Genomic DNA, 21,495 nt, shown 5'->3' with positions numbered 1-21,495 from the left:
AGTAAAAGAAGCAAACAGTGTTTACAATTTGCCACCCCTTATTATTTTGAAGAGTCAACTCATGTTCTTAGTTCCTCCCATCATTGAAAGGTCCTACCTAGTATTTAAAAATATTGTAGATAAATTGTTTGTACTTGTGACTGCATGCTAGACTGGAAATGTTAACAAGAAAAGCAGTGTATTGGAACGGAATCAGGCTGACCTGGATTAAACTCTTAACTTCACCATTTAAGTTTGACTTAACCACTTAAATCCAAACTTAACAAAAAGTAAAGCACAGATTCCTAATGGAGGTTTTTTAAAGTCTGGGTACATATCAGAAAACTGCAACTTAATACTCAGCAAAATACACATTCCTTCTATTTCTATTTTACCCATTTCCTTTTGATATTCCAAAAGTTTTTCCTTGAATTAATCCAGATGATGGGAAACCTTTCCTCTCTTATTGGAGAAGGATTATTCTTTGACTGCAATAAAGCCAGCAAATTGATGGTTCTGTATACGATCCATGTTGAGAATGCTATTCACAATTTTACGCAAAGTCCTCTTTGTGAAAAGATCTTTCCTAGTTATGCTTAAGAAACTGAAGTTCTTTTAGACATTAAATTATGTAATTAGTGCATTGGTTCCTTCTTTCTGCTAGTTCCTATGATGTTTAGAGACAAATATGGATGCTTCTCTGTAGGAAGTATAGTACTTTTCTTTTTTTCTCATCATGATTCATCCTATTATCTTTACTTCTGAAAATAGAGACAACATCACCCTCCATTTAAGAGGTTTTGGGAATTAAATATCAAAGTGGTTACCACAGTGCCTGGCCAGTGTTAAGAACTCAAAAATAGTAAGTTTCACATGATAGGCTCTGGACTTGTAAATAGCATGGTTCTGGCTTGCACAAATGCTTTCGAAAACTCAACACATTCCAAATTCCTTTTGAGACAAAGGAAATGACCAAAAATGAACTAATTTCAAAACTGGAATGAATAATGAAGTTACCTCCAATAGACAGGGGCAAAAGAAACTGGAGCACAAGCCTGGAGTTAATTTGTTTGGGGCCTCATCTATCTGAAGTGATACACAACCTAACACAGCTTAGTAGGTTGCTTTTCCTTCATGTAAAAATGAACCATCAGGGCGCCTGGGTGGCTCAGTAGGTGAAGCGTCCAACTCTTGATTTTGGCTCAGGTCGTGATATTGTGGTTTGTGAGATGGAGCCTGCTTGGGACTCTGTCTTCTCTCTCTGCCCCTCCTCCCGCTCATACTCTGTCTGTCTCAAAATAAAAAATAAGCCATCAAACAAATACAATTTCTATTTACAAGTAACTTAAATGAATAAATCGTATCTTTTGGATATACGGAATAATTTAGAACTTAATTTCTGAAAATTATAACGTACTTTGTATTGGGGTTGTTGAAAGAATCAGCAATGGAAGTGAGTAGAGCAGAAATTAAATAAAAGACAATCACCAACAAGTAAAACAGTTTGGGGGTATTATATAAATAGCAAGAGTAAATTATATAAATAAAAGCTCTTATCTTCTTTCATGCAGCAGAGGTATGTACATTATGCCACTGTAATAGTTGCATTGTTGTTGATTTTAGCTCATTCTTAATTTGTTTCTAAACTCCTGAAAACTTACCCACATCACACAGGAAAATCTCACAGTTCATCAGTGCAAAAATTTTATTTCTTCTTTGTCTCCTCTTACCCTCCCCCACTTTACAAGATCTGAAATTTTACTTATTCCACAGCATCCTTTTTTTTTTTTTTAACATCTGTAATCAGTCATGTAAAACATGAGGGAAAAAACCACTAATCAATTTAAAATCTCAGTTCCCGTCCCCATTGTTACAGTAAATTTAGGATAAGTCTACAGCATTCACTTACTTTAGCTGGTTCTGATACTGAGGCATACTTTTTTATTTGAGAATCAACACCTAAAGACTTGGCTAACTGTACAGCATTTAAATCGTCACTGATAAGTGTCCCAAGAGCCACAAGGAGTCTAAAAGTGGCTTCGAGGTCTTGTACAACTTCCAAGACTGTGCTAATTACTGACAAGCACTGAGCTTTCCCTTCAATGTTATGGTCTTTATGAAAACAAACAGAATAGTTCAGGGTCAATGTAGCCAGAGCAATGTGAATGTTCTTATTGCTCCCTGATTTCAGTTCTATTGCATGTGACATTAGAGATTCCCTTTGGGACATCATGAGCTTTTGTCCTGCCTGGCCAACAAAACAATTGCAAAAAGTCCTCAGAGCAAGCAGCTGGTTTGCCGGCTTTCCTTTAGGGTTCAGAAGACTGATAAGATGACTGCTGAACTGAGCCCCTTCCTTTTCGTTGCAGAAGTTCTCGTTCACGCTGGGATGTTTAATTGACAACCGAAGAATGTCAAGTGCAGGAAAGACAATATCTGTTAAAAATAAAAATTCATTAATGTTTATAAAACCCCAGAAAATTCCTATGACTGTTACTCAATTTTCAGAATCTTACTTCATTAACACATGCTCATTTTAGAAAATGTTAAAAGCCATGTGCGTGCTTTATGTAATATATATATTTCTAAAACTTGTGTTAACTGATTTTTCATTTTTATAGGGACTGTATTTATTGCTATGAGATCACGTACACTTTAAAAATAATTTAAATGGGCTATCAAACAGCGTGACACATATGGAGTACTCAATATATCCTTGTGGAATGAATCGTGTAATGTAAGATGCTTTAAAAAATCCTACAAGACCAAAGAGTTGAAGAAGAAAAGCTTTTTACAGAATTCCAGTTGACAAATGCTAATAGCATGCTTACAGATTGGTGGAGAGCTTTACATTCAAAAGACTGGGCAGACACCATCTGAATGTAGCCACTCAATAATCTTCTTAACATCACTAAAAATAAGGAATCCAGAAATTATATGCCCTATGATATAAAGATAGTATGTGGCATCATTTATAAAGGATATTCACTTAAAAAAAAAAAAATCTATTGAACCAGTATCTAATTATGTCTAGCAGGAACTATAGAGATAGTGGAACACATTAAGTGAACCCCAAATCCAAAATATGGATATTTTGTGGGACAAATTATTTTTCTTCTCTAATCAACAGCATGAAAAAATAATAAGGGAGAGGACACTTTTGGAATTTAAAAGGTATTAAGTGAGTTAAAACAAAATTATAGCAAAGGTTTGTAGCCTGGGGTTAATAGGTCACAAAACATCTCTTGGATGGCTTGCCGGGATCCACAGATGCTCTGAAATAGTATACGAAATGGTACATGCCATGGTACATGCCGTTGCTTTCAGATTCTCATAAGGCATGTGACAAATCGAGACTATGAATTACAGGGGTGTGGTGAGTCCTTTTTGTGAAGTTTCTCACAATGTGAATAACAAGTACCCAGGGTAACTTTTACTCAATCTGGAAACACCAGTAATACTGACAGAAATGAACAGACATACTTTGTTTCCTAATTATATTTAAAAAAATGTTTTTAGTGCTTTTTTGTTCATTTTTGAGAAACGGAGACAGAGCGTGAGTGGGGGAGGAACAGAGAGAGAGGGAGACACAGCATCTTAGTCAGGCTGTAGGCTCTGAGCTGTCAGCACAGAGCCCGATGCAGGTCTCGAACCCACGGACCATGAGATCATGAGCTGAGCCAAAGTTGGAGGCTTAACTGACTGAGCCACCCAGGCACCCCTCTAATTACATTTTAAAGACCGTTTCCATACCTTCAGGCCAGTAAATAGCTTTCCACAGAATCTGAAGTTGCTGGGCTGTGGGTTTTTCTGAAGAATTATTACATATTAGAGACAGTATCTTTTCAAGAAGTATCAAGTCATCCTCCGTTAACTTCTTCTCTTCAGATGCAGCTCCATTAAGTTCCTTCAGTTTACCTAGAACACAAACCCAGACTTTGAAAATTCTCTAACTGTAATTAGCCAGATGTAATACAAAAGTGCCAAAATTTTCTATAAGAGAATTCTACCACACACCATGGGGAGGTGAGACTTTTCATGGCAATTATCAAGGACTGTCAAATAAGGGTAAGGCCTGGGAGTATTTTTAAGTTGAGCCCATTATAGAAAAATGAAAGGTTACTGTGGTGATTTTTATTTTACTTATTATTTTCTAAGATCTTATGAGGCTTTCTGCTTCAAGTGAGTTTTAAAGTAGATACTTGTAATCATTTTGGCTTTCAAAGCATTTTATCATCCTTATAACCAACTATAAGTCAATCCTCTATATTCTCAAAGAAAAATTTATAACGACTTTTGGCCAACTTATGTTACTTCTATGATTGTCAATGAAATAACTGAAGAGTTAAATGTGTATAATATTTCATTTATTGATTTAGTTCCATATGCATATTTGACATTACTTTAAAAACCTCTTTAATGCAAATACTGCCTTTTGTCACCATATTTACATTTCATGAAACAATTTTTTTAAGCCCTTTACCTGCATCTTCAATATTAGCATCCTTGTCATCACTAATGCTACTTTGAGTCATCCAACACTGCTTCCTCAAGAATCTTTTTTTTTTTTCTTTTTCGGTAATTTCTATTCCCAACAGAGGGCTTGAACTCATCACCATGAGATCAAGAGTCTCATGTTCTACCAACTGAGCCAACCAGGCATCCCATCAAAAATCTTATAAAGAATAAAAAAGCTCAAGTTCCCATCACAAAAAGCTTAAATTGTCCAAATTTACAGGTTTTTATCAATCATAACTGGAAACTTGACGTCTTTCACTTTCCTTTGGCATTAAAAATTTTAACACTAACAGAATATTGAAAACAAAGTTTATTTAAGGGATGCAAAAGGAAGAGAATGTGTATTGTTCAAAATAAGTAAGAAAGTACTTACTAATGGTTTTTATACAGATAGTATGAAAGTTAATTCTGATCAAAACACCCATATCTTATACTGAGATGTATATGTTATCTTATCTCAATTAATTCTCATGAGGTAGTAATGGCAAACAGAGCTAGTAGTATTTAGTCCAAAGCCACCTGCCATTTTATTTTGAGAGAAATGAGTTAACAGAAAAAGCTATCAAAGTCAGCTGGCAGTTTCATTTTTAATGGGCAATCTGAACAGCCTTTTATTATGATTTCTAAAGGCCACTAATTTTTTAAAGGCATAACCTTTATTTTTAAGTGCTTTACTCATTCATTTTCATTATTTTCTTTTCCTGAAAACATTAAGAGCTTAGGGGATGGGATTTAGATTTCCCCTTTAGTTTTTTTATCAATAAAAGCATCATAAAGCATTAACCTCATATATGTATAAGGCATCTTGCAAGTATTAAGCGTCCATTATGAGACTGCATATTTGTAGTAGACACAGTGGTGTAATAACAGAAGTCTCTGTCACGTAAGCACCCAGTTCCTAGCTCATGTGAGAAGAACAGCCTTGACTGCACTACACAGAAGTCTATGGATATGTGAAAAAACTTTTTAATTAAAATGCACTTACCTAATATTTGTGTAGGGTTTGCCTGGTCAAAAGTGACAGCCTCTTTTTTAGGGAAATAAATATTCACCGTCTTAGATGCAGCTGATCGGTAGGCACTATTGCCTATTCACAGAACAAACGACGATGAAAAACATAAAGAATAATCAAAAATGAGATTCTTTTTCTAACTCTATGACTTTGTTTTTATAATTATTGAGATACATAACTATTCAGTGCATGCAATAAAACAAGCACTTCAGAAAAAAGAAAGAAAAATCGTAAGATTTTATATACTATTTATATTTGTTGATATAATAAATTTTAGTTTCTGGAATGGGAGCTTAAATGTAAAACAAAGCCTCTCCATTTCATATTCTCTACATCTCTCATACTTTAAAAGTTTTTTTTAATTAATTTTTTTTTTTTTAAAGAGAGAGAGAGCATGCGCAAAGAAGAGCAGAGGGGGAAAGAGACAGAATCTCAAGCAGGCTCCACGCTCAGCATGGAGCCCAACACGGGGCTCGATCCCATGACCCTGGGATCATGACCTGAGCCGAAATCAAGAGTCGGACACTTAACTGAGCCACCCAGCACTGTTAACTTTAGACTCTTTTATAATGCAATAGGTACAGCTGACAATTACTAAGCATTTATTCTGTATGAAGTGATTTACATATATTGTCATTTTAAGCTCTTAACAACTCCAAGAGGTAGATATTACTTCAACTTTACAAATGAGAAAAACAGAGGCACAGAAACAGAGTAATTGGCTCATAGTAAAACAGGTAGAAAGTAGTGAAATTGAGATCTGAATTGAAGCATTCTCGTCCACTATGATCTACTTCAAAACTACCAGCCAGTGTTACTTTTGCAATGAAAAAATAGTTTACAAAAATCATATACCAAGTTAGTTCTTAAGTAGAGTGCCGGGTTTATAAGTATACATTTTATTATGGTCAAGAACATTATGTGTCATACATATATTATTCTCTTGTAGAAAATAACAAGTAGGGGAAAATATATGTCAAAGAGAGCTGTCAAACTTGCAAGAGGTTTACAGTTTAGTTCTGCATTTTACTAGCAGCCCTTACAAAGGAAAGCAGGTCTGCCTATATTCAACAATGATGAACTAGTAAGATGTGTCAGACTCTGGGCTAGATACTAAGAATAAAAAGAAAAATTAATTGCTTAGGAGAAGGCCAAATAGCATAGGCCTAAATCACAAAATCAGATTTGTTTTGTAAGTCCTGTTAAGCAGAATAATATTTAGCATAGTGACTAAAATTCTCAATACATTAAGAACAAACAAAGGAGAGAGACGAATAAGCTCAGTTTTTATAAGGGTAGTGAGAAAACCCGACCTATAAGAGCAGAATAGCAGTTTTCAATCCTGGCCACACATTAGAATCACATTATAAGATTATAAAAACTACCCTTGCCAAGGCCCCAACGCACAGCAGTAACAGACCAAGTGAACATCTCTGGGGATGAGGTTGAAGTACTTTTTTAAAGTTTCCTACGTGAGTTAAATATGCACTATGACACAATTCTGAGAACGCTCTAAAAGCCAGGTCAAGAAGTTTGGTCTTGATCTACTATATGAAAAGTTCTCTAGCAACAAAAGGGAAGAAGAAAAGGAAATGAAAAGTATGTACCTGTAAATGGATCAGCTCCAGCCATGGTAGTCCCCATACTGGCAGACCCTGGCACATAACGACCACTGCCTAAAATGCAATTAATACATCTAGTAAGCAAAGGTAACTGCAAATTATAAAGTTCAAAATGTTGCTCTCTACACACGATAACTTACTGTCATTAGGAGTCACACCTTAGAATGGCATCTTTTTTAAATTTTTTTTTTTAATGTTTATTTATTTTTGAGACAGAGAGAGCATGAACGGGGGAGGATCAGAGAGAGAGGGAGACACAGAATCTGAAGCAGACTCCAGGCTCTGAGCTGTCAGCACAGAGCCTGATGCGGGGCTCGAACTCACAGACTGTGAGATCATGACCTGAGCTGAAGTCGGATGCTCAACCAATTGAGCCACCCAGGCGCCACTTTCTTTTTAAATTTTTTAATGTTTATTTTTTTGAGAGAGAGAAAGAGAGACAGAGCTTGCGTGGGGGAGGGGCAGAGAGGGAGACACAGAATTTGAAGCAGGCTCCACACTCTGAGCTGTCAGCACAGAGCCCGATGCAGGGCTTGAACTCATGGACCATGAGATCATGACCTGAGCCAAAGTCCGACTCTTAGCTGATTGAGCTACCCAGGCACCCCAGAATGGTATCTTTATATATATAATAAATGGGCTGTAAATTTAATACAGAAAAATGTTGAGAACATTACCTGACATATAGTTGGTGCCAATAATTGTGAGACTTAAAATTCTCAAGTTACAAAGTAAACATTAGATGCCTTATACATTATAATTACAGAAGCTAATGAAGTGAAAAAGCATTAGTGGATTGGATAGAAGAAATTCCAAGGTTTCCATAATGAAATGTGAATGTGGGGCACCTGGCTGGCTCAGTTGGTAGAGCATGCAACTCTTGATCTTGGGTTGTAAATTTGAGCCCCACATTGGATGTACAGATTACTCAAAAAGAAAATTTTAAACAAAAATAAGAAAAAAAAATAAATGTGAACACCATCCTACTGAAATAGAGGCAGAGGATTAACTAGCACATAAGCAAAAAACAGATTATATAAGATTTAGAGATGGTATGAAAATAGCTCTGTCACACATCTGAGATCCTACTTGTGGATGTCTCATTGAAAATACAAAGAAAGGAACATGAGAAACAAATGTAGAGAAAGAATCAGCAGGATTTGAAGATGTTCAGAGTCCTGGGTCAGCCTTTATAGGATGAATAAAGATAAGCTACTGTTCTAACCCCTCCGAATTTAATATCTAGGAGTTGGTACAATGGGTGTAATACATACAGAAAAGCAAACAAAACAAAAAATGAAAAACAAAAACTGCAGATGTAAATAGATTAATTACAATAATGAAGAACACAGAATAAGAGGCTTTGAGTTTTTACTAATATGCTAGCTAGTATGCTAAGCATCTTATGTTTATATATGCATTTAAATATTAATTAGATACTATTATTATTAACAATATTTTACAAGAAGGCTAAATAACTTGCCCAAGGCATTAATTATGAGGCAAAGTAAATCTACACTTGTTATTATTATTATTATTCATTTATTTTTAGAGAGAGAGAGAGAGAGTGAGTATGCAAGTAGGGGGCAGGGGTAGAGGGAGAGTGAGAGAATCTCAAGCAGACTCCACATCCACTGTGGAGCCCAACACAGGGCTCAATTTCACGACCCTGAGATCATGACCTGAGCCAAAATCACGAGTTAGACGCTTAACTGACTGAGCCACCCAGGCATCCCAATCCTACACTTTTCTAAATGTGGTTCTCCAACAACCTGAAGGAGTCACCTATTCAATATGTAGATTTTCAGGGTTCACCCATAACAGCCTAGTGGTTCTCCAAACTGGCTTCACTGTAGAAACTGACAGGGAGCTTTTGAAATTACTTAATAGCAAACCACAGCAAAGAACATTTAATCAGAATCCATGGGTGAGGGATCAGGGCATGAGTATTTTTAACCTCCTCACCAATCTAGTATATCAGAATATCTCTGTGTGAAGGACCTTTTGATAATTTAAACAAGCATCCCAGATGATTCTAATTGACATTAGAAGTTTGGGAACCACATAAATAAGGGGAAAAAAAAAAAAAGAGAATCAAGACTGACCTTAAATCATAAGCTAGATGGGGAAAACTCTTGGCCCCAGTGCTACTGGTAAAATTGGAGGAATGTATACTAAAATCTACCGAGGGCTTAAATACAGTCCAGGCATTCTGCTAAACACTTTACATGTACCATACCATTTCATTTCCCTAACATCTCAATATGGTTATCTATTTTTTATAATAGTGTGGTTCAGTTATCCTAATTCCATAATTCTCTTGGATGTTTAGTATGCTATCTTGCATATTTCCATAATCACTGCATCTTCTGAGTTACTGACATTATGCAACAGTGAGACATACTCCAGCTATGATGGCCCCAGGAATTCTCTTGATTTTGTTGGTATTGTTTGAAGCTTGGTATGTTCTTTCTGTTCCAAGAAAAAGCTGCTAATGAGATCCGGGAACTATGATGTTCTAAGTTTTAGGGCATCACTATGTCTGAATAAGTCATCATCTTATCTACGCTTCAGATCGCACTTTTCATCAATGCATTATGTCATCAAAGATTTTTTTCAAATTGCATTATGTCATCAAAGATTTCCTTAACAGCCACTGTGCCATCACAACATTTAGCTTGATCTTGATAGGTGGTTAGTGCAGTTTACTGGTTATCAATGCACAGGGTGCAGCTACGTGCAACTGGGCCACCAATTCATTCACTGGAGAGAAGAAGCTCACTGACAGCGATTCACAAATTCATGACAGTGACCAAAGGTTGTGTGCTGCTCCAATTTATGGTTTAGACAGGACTGTATCTTGGCAAGGCCAGTGGATACCATAAATGCCAAGGATCTCTTCCCAAATTTGGTCTATTGTCCAGGAACTCTGGCTGAAGATCCAACCACAGCTTCATAAAATATATCAAAAGCTGTTCTGAAAACAGAGACTTCTTCAGCTGCACTTAAGTCCAAGTTTGGCCATTATTTTCCCAGTAGTGTTGATGCTGAGGCATGCATACCTTGGTAAATAAAGTCACTTTGAAGAGATACACCAACACTTCCAGGGCATCACGAAGGCCATTAATAACAGATTAGAAGACTAATCCTGGGTAGCTGGGTGGACTGTCTCCTTCATTTGCTAAGGCAAAATATGCCCAGACAGACTTCTTGACTGCACCGCTCCATCCAATATCAGGGACTCACATGGCTCCTTCTTGGCTTGTGATCGGTAGGATCTCGCCAGTAATAGCAATCATGCTGTGTCTTGGTTGGTGGGTTCCCCTATTATCTAATTTCACAGATAAAAAAAATAGGCTCAGACAGGTTAAGCAACTTGCCAACTTCTCATAGCAAGTAAGTGGTAGAGCCAGATTTTGAACCAAGGTCTATCTGACTCTAAAACCTATGCCCTTACTGACTCTTGCTCTCCTTACAGGAAGGACCACTGGAGAAAACGATGAGTTCTAATAATATGCTATTTAAAAGTCATGAGGAAAACTACAAAATACTCCAGGAAAAGGCAAAAATTAGAAGTTAAAGAAAAGGAGATCCATCAAAATTAGAAATATAGATAAGGGAATTATTAATAATTGGATGATATCTCCAAAATGTAAAGCCATACAATGCAAAATGTTACACAGTAAGTGAAAAAAGATGTACTTATTGAAACTGCATCCCACCTGTAAAAGGATCTGCCGCAGGCAGCGTGTTAGCAGATCCTGATGAAGACCCTGGAACATACCGACCACCACCTGTGCGTGCAAACAAAGGAAAAGCTGAAGTATGACAGAATTTAAAAAAGAAAAAAAATTTTTAACGTTTATTCATTTTTGAGAGAGACAGAGTGTGAGCAGGGGAGGGGCAGAGAGAGAGAGAGAGAGGGAGAGAGAGAGAGAGACAGAGAGATGCAGAATCCGAAGAAGGCTTCATGAAGGCTCTGAGCTGTTAGCACAGAGCCCAATGCGGGGCTCGAACTCATAAAGTGTGAGATCATGACCTGAGCTGAAGTCGGACGCTTAATCGACTGAGCCACTCAGGCTCCCCAAGCCAGAATTTTGAATCTCAAAAACGGCACAGTGCTTACATTAGAGGACTCTAAGCTTGGAGAAAAAACAAAAGAGCAAAGCCATCACATGACAGAATAACAAATTAGAAGCCTTACAGTAGGAAAAGACTACTAAGAAATTAACATTTCAGTGATTCTCCAAGTTTTGTCTTTATTGCTGTTATTATATCTTAGCTTGTGCACTTAAATATTAAAATCACTAAAAATTCAAATATAAAACGAGAAATTACAGGTGGTCTCTAACCTAAATAATATACACATATAATCAGTTGCTGTTCCTATACAAATTCACTAGAATTCCCACTGTTCCTGTTGCTAACAGAACCACAGTCATCAAATGGTAATCTTTTAAAGAACCCCTGAGTTCATTAACTCATGTGTCAAATAGCGCAGATCCAGCAGAGAATAAGATTGCTTGTATCCACTGAAGCTTACAACCTACTGGAGAAGAGAATTGAAAGGTGATGAGTGACACAAAGGAAAGAGATTTCCACTTACACTTTTACAAATGTGTGGTGTGTGTAAGTGTATGTTGTGTTAGTATCTCTAGGAAACTAATCAGAGGCATCTACAAAAAGATATATGTGAAAGATGTATATAAAAAGATGCTTATAGTTTCAGAAGAGCAAAAAAAGCCACAGTTATTAAGATTTCCAAATGAAGCCAGCTGCTCTAATTTCTGCCTTCTGCTCCACAAAACAGCTTACACAGGACTATAATTATGTGTTCAGTCTTTTGTACTACAGTCTGAAATTCCACCAACAGAATACCCAGACAATAAACACAGGTTTTTTTTTTCTGTCAAGTGCAACTACTGGGAAGGGTTACATTATTTAGATTCAGTAGCAAGTCAGTGTGATAATTCTGTTTAAGTCAACATGCAGGTTGACATTCGCTTTATTAGGTGAGTGGGCAAAAGAACAAGAAGGAGAGGAGATAGTTTAGGAGCATGAAGTATGTGAAAGAAGAAGAAAAAAAGATCTACATAAGGGCTTAGTGCAGGAAGGGATATGGATTCTTTATAAAACAAGAGCACTAGCACATGAAAAATGACAACAGGAAAACATTAACAATAAAGTGCTAATTTCAGAATTTTATTTAGAGCTGGCCCTTGTACCTAAGAAAAAAGGAAGCATTTTATTGTCTCCTGTACCATGGTCTCAGTTCCTGGGACCCAAAACTAAGGTGAGTACAATTAGTATTATAATTCATTTCCTATGAATCAGGACTCAGACTAATACTACTAGGATTATCATTTATGGACTGGTCTGAGAACCTAATATCATTTATAACATTTTAGATACTGTATACTATGTTATGAACGACCGACTTAAAAATCAACATGTGGAATACAAATCACATGTAAACTAAAACTACCCACAGTTCAGCGGCGCCTAGGTGGGTCAGTCGGTTAGGTGACTGACTTTGGTTTCAGCTCAGATCACGATCTCATGGTTTGTGAGTTCGAGCCCCACGTCAGGCTCTGTGCTGACACCATGGAGCCTGTTTGGGATTCTGTCTCTCTCTCTTTCTCTGTCCCTACCTTGCTTACTCTCTCTTTCAAAAATAAATAAATAGGGGTGCCTGGGTGGCTCAGTTGGTTAAGCATCCAACTTCAGCTCAGATCATGATCTTGTGGTCCATGGGTTCAATCCCCATGTCAGGCTGTGCTGACAGCTCAGAGCCTGGAGGCTGCTTTGGATTCTGTGTCTCCTTCTCTCTCTCTGCCTCTCCCCTGCTCATGCTCTGTCTTTCTCTCTCAAAAATAAAAATAAACAAACAAACAAATAAATAAATAAACAAACATTAAAAAAAAACCCACAAAACAAAAAACTACCCATAGTTCAGTCCTAGATTTATGCCCAACTAACCACTTTAGCCTTGTGTGGAAAAAAAAATTCTATTTACTAAGGTTCACCAAAACAGGTATTTTTAAAGAGTCACTATATAAGGGAACTTCCAGGTTTATTTTCATTTCAAATGACTGAAGTTTCATAATTTTATTTAGTTACAGTGTGGCTATATTTTTGAAAGTGAGCAATATAGAATTGTTTCTATAAACACAGAATTACTATATAATTTGAGATTTAAAATATGATTTAAAGTAAAAACCTGCTATAGATCTTGGATCTTCATTTTAATTTAAACAGCTTATGATAACAGATGTTTAAATACACTTAAAAAAAATTAACCAATGAATTAAGTACAGAAGACTTAATATAAACCGTAAACTTACCTGTAAAAGGATCTGAAAAACTGGTGTTCCCAAGTCCTAAGGTTTGACCTTTCGTGTTATCAATAATAAATTTAGCCACTTGATCCAAAAACATGGGATTCAAATCATTCTTCTGTAAGAAGTTGTATGCAGTTAACCAAGGATCATCACTGACGTTATATGGCAATTTATACGATGGTCCACCTTCATTGACATCAATTGAGAAAACATAATCAAACTCCTTCAACAGGAATACAAAAAGGAGATAAATGATTACTAACTTATCTGTTCATATTAATGGCATATATATCACAGATCTTATGTGTCCTTTATTTTATAAAGTTATAATAAATCATTTATAACAAATATATTTATATAAACATTTTATAATAAAATTATAATCCTTAAACTTTCTCCAAAGTGCAATGTTACAATCTTCCACTTGGCATGTGATGATTGATAGCAACCATCTGCATATGCTGCAAGGTCAGTATTTCACTGGGGATGGAGGAGGGGAATGTATTACAACTACACATAAATTCTAAGGCCAAAGGAAGGTTTCCAACTGGTTGATCTCAAGGCCAAAAGTATTAGCTGTTACCATGCCCCACTCAGCAAAACATGCTGGTGTTATAAGCACTGCCACACAGGGGCCCTCATGTCCTGCCAAGTTAAATATAACGAGGCAGAAAGCATTGGCTGGAAGGTGGCACAGAAGCTCCTAATCCAAAAGGGTTGGGAACAGTTTACTCACAGTAAGTACCAAAAGACAAATAGTGTCTAATGTATCAAATATGGAAAAAGATTTTTTAAAAGTCAGTTTCAAGGCAGGGAAAAGAGAGAAGCCTCCCCAGAGAAATGTATTTTTAAATGGCAAAACACCAAAGAAAATTGTATTAGCATGGGGAAAAGGGAAAAGAAAACCTTTGTCTAATGCTTTAAGATAATGGTAATTAGAAAGTAGAAACTGACATACTTTTCCTTCATATAAAACTTTTCCAGATGTTTGCTGATTAGCACCAGATGAGCCAACAACATCACCAATTTTTATCCACCTCCCTTCGCTAACACTCCACTGATAGGCTTCGACTTTCTCCCCATCTTTGATTAGACGAGTCTGTCCTTCTCTAGTACCTTAAAATAAAAATGTTAAGAATCAAAAGTAGAAAAGTAGAGTAAAAATGAAAGACACAGATTAAAAAATCTTAACTTTATGTATTTGGTTTAACTGGAAATTTTATTAAAAGGCTCCATCAGTTAAGCATCTGGGATTTGGTTTTGCTCCTCAGATCAAGATCTCATGGTTCATGAGTTTGAGCCCCATGTCAGGCTCTGCACTGACAGCACAGAGCCTGCATGGGATTCTCTCTTCCTTTCTCTCTGCCCCTCCCCCACTCATGTGTGCACTCTCTCAAAACATAAACAAACACTAAAAAAAAAAAAAAAGTTACTCTACTGGAAAGTGTCTCAAAATACAATAATGGTTAAAAGTAACCTTTATTAAATAAAGGAAAGAAAAAAAGGTGTATTTCCATTAGAAAGTAGCTGGCCCACTAAAAATAAGTTTTATTACTATTTTCTGACAACACTTTCATTTTAATAAACGACTCTCCATTTTTCCAGCTGCTCAGGCCAAAAAGTATAGAACAGTCTGATTCCTCTTTCTCTGAATCCCATGGCCAAACCCTTAGCAAATTCTATAGTTCTTTTTTTTTTTTTTTTTAATTTTTTAACATTCATTTATTTTTGAAAGACAGAAAGACAGAGCACAAGCAGGGGAGGGGAAGAGAGAGCAGGACACAGAATCTGAAGCAGTCTCCAGGCTCTGAGCTGTCTGTCAGCACAGAGCCCGACACAGGGCTCGAACCCACTAACTGTGGTTACCTGATGATTGCCTGAGCTGATGTTGGATGCTTAACTGACTGAGCCAACCAGGTGCCCCTCTATCAGTTCCATCTTCAAAAAAGGTCAAAAAAACTATCTATTCTATCTCCATTGCTACCCAATGCTACAAGCCACTCAACGTTTCTCGGCTGGACTGATTTAATGGCCTTCTACTCCTGCCCTGGGGCTCCCTACAGTCTATATTCAATCCAGTAACCATAAAAATTCTTTCAAAGGTTAAAGTGTCCCTGACACGCCTCTGTTCGAGGCCTTTCAATGACTTCCCATCTCTCTTGATCAAGGCCTAAGTCCTTGGAGTAGTGTACAGGCCAAATCTATCATCCCCTCTGTCTTCACTTTGCACTTCTCCCTCAACCCATCTCCGGACTTTAGCCCTGGAGTCTTTACACTGGCTGTTAATTCTGCCCATGACACTCTTTACACAGATGTTGGCAAGATTTACTCTTGCCTCCTTAAGAACTTACTTGAATGTCACATTCTCAGCAGAGCCTTCAGTGGCAGAAATAGGCAGCTGTCCTCCAGAGATTCACAATCCTACTCCACAGGGTAGAGATGTAGCTGTGGCTACAGCCAGGTGCAGTGTCTAGATGCCACTTACTGAGAAATGGTCTGTGCAATCTGAATGGGTGTGCTATGTGCCAGTTCTAGGCCTAGTCGATCTTCCTCTAACCTCCGCTTTTATCCTGTCTGATGGCTGAATGTCTCTACCCAAGAAGCCCTTGGAAGCTACATGGTGATGGTGGTTTCCATCCCCAAATGACCACAAGGAGAAAAACTGCTCTACAAACATGCTCAAGATGGGGTGTCTGGGTGGCTCAGTTGGTTGAGCAACCAACTCTTGATTTCGGCTCAGGTCACGATCCCAGGGTCATGGGATCAAGTCCTGCATTGGGTTCCCACAGAGTGTGGAGGCTACTTAAGATTCTCTCTTTCCCCTCTGCTCCTCTCCTCCGCTCATGTGCACACTCTCTAAAATAAAACAAACAAACCCCAGAAACAGATAAAAATTCCCCAAACATACCTAATATACCGTGTCATCAAGTGAACTTTGAATGTGCAACAAATAAACTCTTGTATTAAGTCAGTGAGATTTTAGTTTATCTATAATAGCAACTAATGCTATACCAAATATTATATATTTCCTGAACACTGTATTTAAAATTACAAAACACCCAACTCCTGCTTTGTTTCCCACAGTACTTATCACTATCTGACATACTTATATATTTACTTATTTACTTTTTAATTTGTCTCCTATAGAGTATAAATTTGTAAGAACAGAGATATTTGTAACCTTTTATATTTGCTGTATTCCCCAAAGCTTAGAACAATGCCTGGCACACATTGGGCACTTAGGAAATACTTACTGAATATGTGTGTGTGTGTGTGTGTGTGTGTGTGTGTGTGTGTGTATACAGTGACAAAAAGACTACATTTTTGCAAAGAATTGTAAGAATATTAAAAACATGACAATACGATACATTAGTTCTCAAACTTCTGATTTTAAGATCTCCTTATAATAGTCATGAAAGTTACTCAGAAGCCCAAAGAACTTTTTTTAATGTAGGTTATATGAATTGACTTATTGGATTTGAAATTAAAAATAAAGAGTAAAAAAAATTCACTTAATGGAAAACAATAATAGATCTATTACATATTGAATAAATAATATGAAAAATAAGAATAGCTTTAGAAACTTACTGAGAAGACTGACATTGTTTTGTATTTATAAATCTCTTTATTGTCTCTCTTAATAGAAGACAGCTGGATTATCATACCTGCCTCTGCATTCAATCTGTTGTAATCTGTTGTTCTATTTGAAGTATATAAAGAAAATCCAACCTTACACAGATAACATAGTTGAAAAAGAAAAGACTAGTTTAACAGCTTTTTCAGAAAAATGTGAATATTCTACAAAGTAGTAGGTCTTTAAAGGTTACAATTTAGAATCTGCACCATCAGTGCATTTTTCAGGCTCTATTAAATACTAAAATGCACTGGTCTATCTTACAAGCTCCTGGTAATAAATACAAATTTTCCAAAATTTCAATATTCATTTGAGAGTTTTGAATTTTATCTTTGGCAATAAATACTGTCAGCTGTTTTCCTTAAAGTGACATGGTCATTTTGCTAATTTTCAAAAAAAGTCTTGCCTAAACCCAAGCTTAAATAACCATAGTTACTTCTATGAATAAATATGGCACTCCATGAAAAGTTCAGCCCGCAATGCAAATGAATGTTTGTACTTATCCCAGAGACACCATGGTACTTGGGAGTACTTTGTGTGTTGACATTTTGTCAACCAGAATATTAAAACAGACATGTAATAAAGCCTCAAGAGGTAGTAAATTAATTGTTAATGCTTCCTCAAGCACATTTTTATGGGCAAATGGTTTTCATTTTTTTTTTAACTACAACTGCATGCCAGTGAAGAGCACGATAACTACCAGAACAGTCTGGTGTCACTGCCTTGATTTGTGTACTAAGAAGCCTGTGTTTGTTTGTTTGTTTGTTTGTTTGTTTGTTTTACCCAGCATTGCTTTTGGACCATAAGTTAACACAGACCATGTTAACATAGTGGAAAAGTCAAATAACAGCTTAGTATTATTAAATTAGTTGGACCTTAAGGACATCCTGAAGGAATCTCAATATTCCCAGGGGTCCATGTACCAGGTTCTAAGAACCAATGATATAATGGATCAGGGATATATCAAACACAAGATTTCATTTGAAATAACTACTGCCCTCTGGTTTAAACTCAAATGATCCCCAACTCATTAAGGAGACACTGCTTTCTTTGAACTCATTTTTATTTTTAGTCTATACAGTGTGTCTCAGGGAACCCAATCAACCAAAAGGTATTAAAGAAGTGACTTTTGTGTACCTATTATATACGAGCTAGGTATCAGGAGATGGATTTAAAACAAAAATGAAGATTCTTCTTTAAGGAGTTAAGCTCAAAATGTGACACAGAAAGAAGCAAGAATATGGTTTCTCATAGTGGTTAAGTGTAAAAGTTCTAAAAAATCCCTAACTGGCAATGAGAATAACACTTAATGACTAGCAAAACAAACTTGTTTTTCTTATCATTCTAATTATTCCCAAAGGCAAACAGGGTAGTATTTTTTACTACTATATACACTGAAATATTTACCAGGTTCATTCAGATGTTCCCTCCCAGGAAGCTGCTCAGCATTAATGTCCCCTAAATCACCGGTTTTAGAATCAATGGTTGCCTGAGAGAGTTCTTTTTCAAAAGCCTTGATTTCCTCAGCACTTGCTGTCCGATCCTCTGATTCCGTAAACACTCTAATAATACCATCACTATAAGGAAAAACAAAGTGATCTGAAGTCACTGCCATATTGTATTAACATTATCCCACCTGAATGATCCAAAGCAAAAATAATCTATATTTGTGAATATGAGAAACATTACTATGTATTTATGGCTGAGTAGAGAAAGCACTCTGCTGACTTCACACACTATCCTATGCTGCTTTCTAAAGCCATCTATAGGGTAGAAAAAGATTATTTAAGGGAAAAGTCACTGAGAAAAGACAGAGAAATATGTATCTAACACAATTTTGAATTCCAAGTTAGATATTTACCATCATAAAAATCTGGAGCTATAACATACAATTTAAGTCAATATTACATAGATACAAGAGTATAAAGAAGGGTAGTGGGTTATTTTATTTACAAAGGGCTCAAATAACCAACATAAAGCTTGGAAAATAGCAGATGCTCAGTATCTGTTCATTTGGGAAACACAGTCTGTGTTTCCTATGCCCTTAACCAGCAATGTAATCCCACTCATGAAAAAAAAGCCTCACCTTAGACTAGATGGCAATCCCAACCTCTAGTCTTGGCACATGACTTCACTTCCACCATTTCTAAATTCTTGGGTAAGAGGCAAGTTGGCCACCTTCAAATGCACTAATCCTGCCCCGTTCTACAGAGAACTTTGTTTCTTATGTAACCTTTGACTGACAGGAACTTTACCCTTTCAAACTGTTTATTTTCTTTAACTTTAAATATGCTTAGGGGGAAAATAATTAAATCAACAAATCAACCCTTGACCCAGCCAAAGTGTAAACTACCTCCGCTTTATTAGACTCACCACCCCTTAGAGGTTTTCCTTTCTTTCTTTTCTGCCTTCCATGCCAGATCCACCGGCTCGAGGGTAGTTCATCACCACTCGGACCTCAGAAATCTAAAACTGAGGTTGTCATCTTCTGCACCTAACCAATTCTCCCACTTTCCCCATTATATTAATGCAATCACCAAAAGCTTGAAGCTTTACAGTTTTCTTTTATCCTCCTTTTGACAATCTTTCCTTTGCAATATCTAATATTTTGGCCTCTTGTCCATTGGCACCGTGGGGACAGTATTTCATAACATCACACCCCTACTACCAGAACTGCTTTCCAAGTTGCTTTCCTGCCATCACCACTAGTTAAATCCAACCTACATAGTTAATAATTCACAGGTTATGCTCTATTCATGTCACTTCAGTAGCTACAACCCTTTACTCCAAGCACAGACTCTAAAAGATACCTGGCATTCAAGGCTGTCCACGGTTATGCTCCACCCTACTGCCTTTACCACCTTACCAGTATCCCCCACTATTCCCTAGCATGAGTCTTCCACCACTTTCCTTCATCTGCCCCACAAATCACTTTCCTGGTCCTGCCACACCTTTACTTACACTGTTGTTTTGGTTTTTTTTTTTGACAGAAATTCTCATTTCCCTTCTTTCTCATTATTTTTCAACATTCAATTCAAATTTCCTCTTCTTCATAAAGGTTTCCCACACTAATCTCTACCTTCTCCAGTTTCTTTTGCATTCGACGTTCTGACTGCACAACTGGCAGAGCAATACTTTTGTACTGTATCATGTACCATTAATGTATAAAAGCTCTTATGCCTAATGCTGTTTTTTCAGTACAGAAATGTACTGAAATGTCTCCCAATTCACCTAAAGTTCCTTATGGCTTATCTCAGTGCACTCTTAACACCTACCAAAGGCCTAGACACATGATATTTATTGACTGACTAGAATATAAATACCTCGCACCAACCACAATGTCACCATTGGCTAGAACACAGCAGCACCATATAGACTGAGCTGGAAGTCGGATTGTCTGGGCACATTCCCCACGTTTCCAGATTCTCAGAGATCTGTCTTCTGCCGTTGTCACAAAATCTAAAATCAATGAATATAAGAAAAACTAGTTTGAACAAATAAAATTAAGTACATTTATAAATATCACCTTTCTAGGGAGGCATAATGACTTTTTTAAACCCAAAATATTTTAAAATTATAGTTTTACATTTTATTTATTTGTTACTTATACCACAAAAACTTCAAAAATCATATTTTCTACATTTCACACCTTACATATTATGCACTTTGCACCAATAAATTATACAAAGTGTTTCCTCAAATACCCAAAACTATTTGACATTAACCATCAAGTGTGAATTGATATAAAGATGATCACACAATTTCTTCCTTTACAAGAAGATCCTTATGAAACATAGCTACTAAATTATTCAAGTACAGTTAGTAAACTGATTTCGGTAATGAGCCCTCCTACCCCCACCTCAAGAATGGGATGGAACAAGGTTCAATACAGAATTTTAAATACATGATATATGCTAATCTTACCTTTACAATTTGGAAAAACAGATATGCTATAAATATAGTTGGTATGTCCATAATATACTTCAAGACACTCGCCAGTGATTTGCCACCTTCTAATACTAGCATCATTTGCACAGGAAAGAAATTCTGTTTCACTCAAAATTGCTAAACCTCGTACACAGTCTTCATGCCCTATATGAAAAGAAAAATAATATGAACCAATAAGATGGATGATTTCACTGATGGATCTATGTATTTAACTAACATTATAAAACACATCAGGGTGCCTGGGTGGCTCAGTTGGTAAGCATCTGACTTCAGCTCAGGTCACGATCTCACAGTTTGAGTCCCAAATTGGGTGAGCTCAAGACCCCCTTCAGATGAGCTTGAGCCCCGCTTCAGGTGAGCATAAGCCCCGCTTCATGTAAAACATGAGCCCCACTTCTCTCTCTCTGTCTCCCTCTCTCTCTCTGTCCCTGGCTCACTTGT

The 21,495-nt window shown here is 36.7% G+C and overlaps 1 protein-coding gene across 3 annotated transcripts in view; it reads right to left on the bottom strand.

The window, feature by feature from the left end:
* Positions 1-675: 675 nt before the first annotated feature.
* The window catches only part of PLAA (phospholipase A2 activating protein), a 40,582-nt gene continuing 19,762 nt past the window's right edge, over positions 676-21,495 (bottom strand). For 2 of the 3 annotated variants that reach the window (XM_015081328.3, XM_053205026.1), the window contains 10 exons: positions 21,031-21,198; positions 20,430-20,565; positions 18,514-18,683; positions 14,431-14,588; positions 13,476-13,695; positions 10,854-10,925; positions 7,117-7,185; positions 5,483-5,584; positions 3,733-3,897; positions 676-2,415 (listed from right to left, as the gene is read on the bottom strand). In XM_015081328.3, the coding sequence (XP_014936814.2) occupies positions 1,850-2,415; positions 3,733-3,897; positions 5,483-5,584; positions 7,117-7,185; positions 10,854-10,925; positions 13,476-13,695; positions 14,431-14,588; positions 18,514-18,683; positions 20,430-20,565; positions 21,031-21,198 (1,826 nt within the window). In that variant the 3' untranslated portion in view covers positions 676-1,849. The remainder of the gene's footprint in view (positions 2,416-3,732; positions 3,898-5,482; positions 5,585-7,116; positions 7,186-10,853; positions 10,926-13,475; positions 13,696-14,430; positions 14,589-18,513; positions 18,684-20,429; positions 20,566-21,030; positions 21,199-21,495) is intronic. The other variant, XM_015081329.3, reaches the window with a different exon arrangement.

This window comes from Acinonyx jubatus, chromosome D4 (assembly GCF_027475565.1).
Source record: "Acinonyx jubatus isolate Ajub_Pintada_27869175 chromosome D4, VMU_Ajub_asm_v1.0, whole genome shotgun sequence".
Lineage (NCBI taxonomy): Eukaryota > Metazoa > Chordata > Mammalia > Carnivora > Felidae > Acinonyx > Acinonyx jubatus.
The sequence above is the reverse complement of the archived record's forward strand: the minus strand, read 5'-3'. Positions and strand labels throughout refer to the sequence as shown.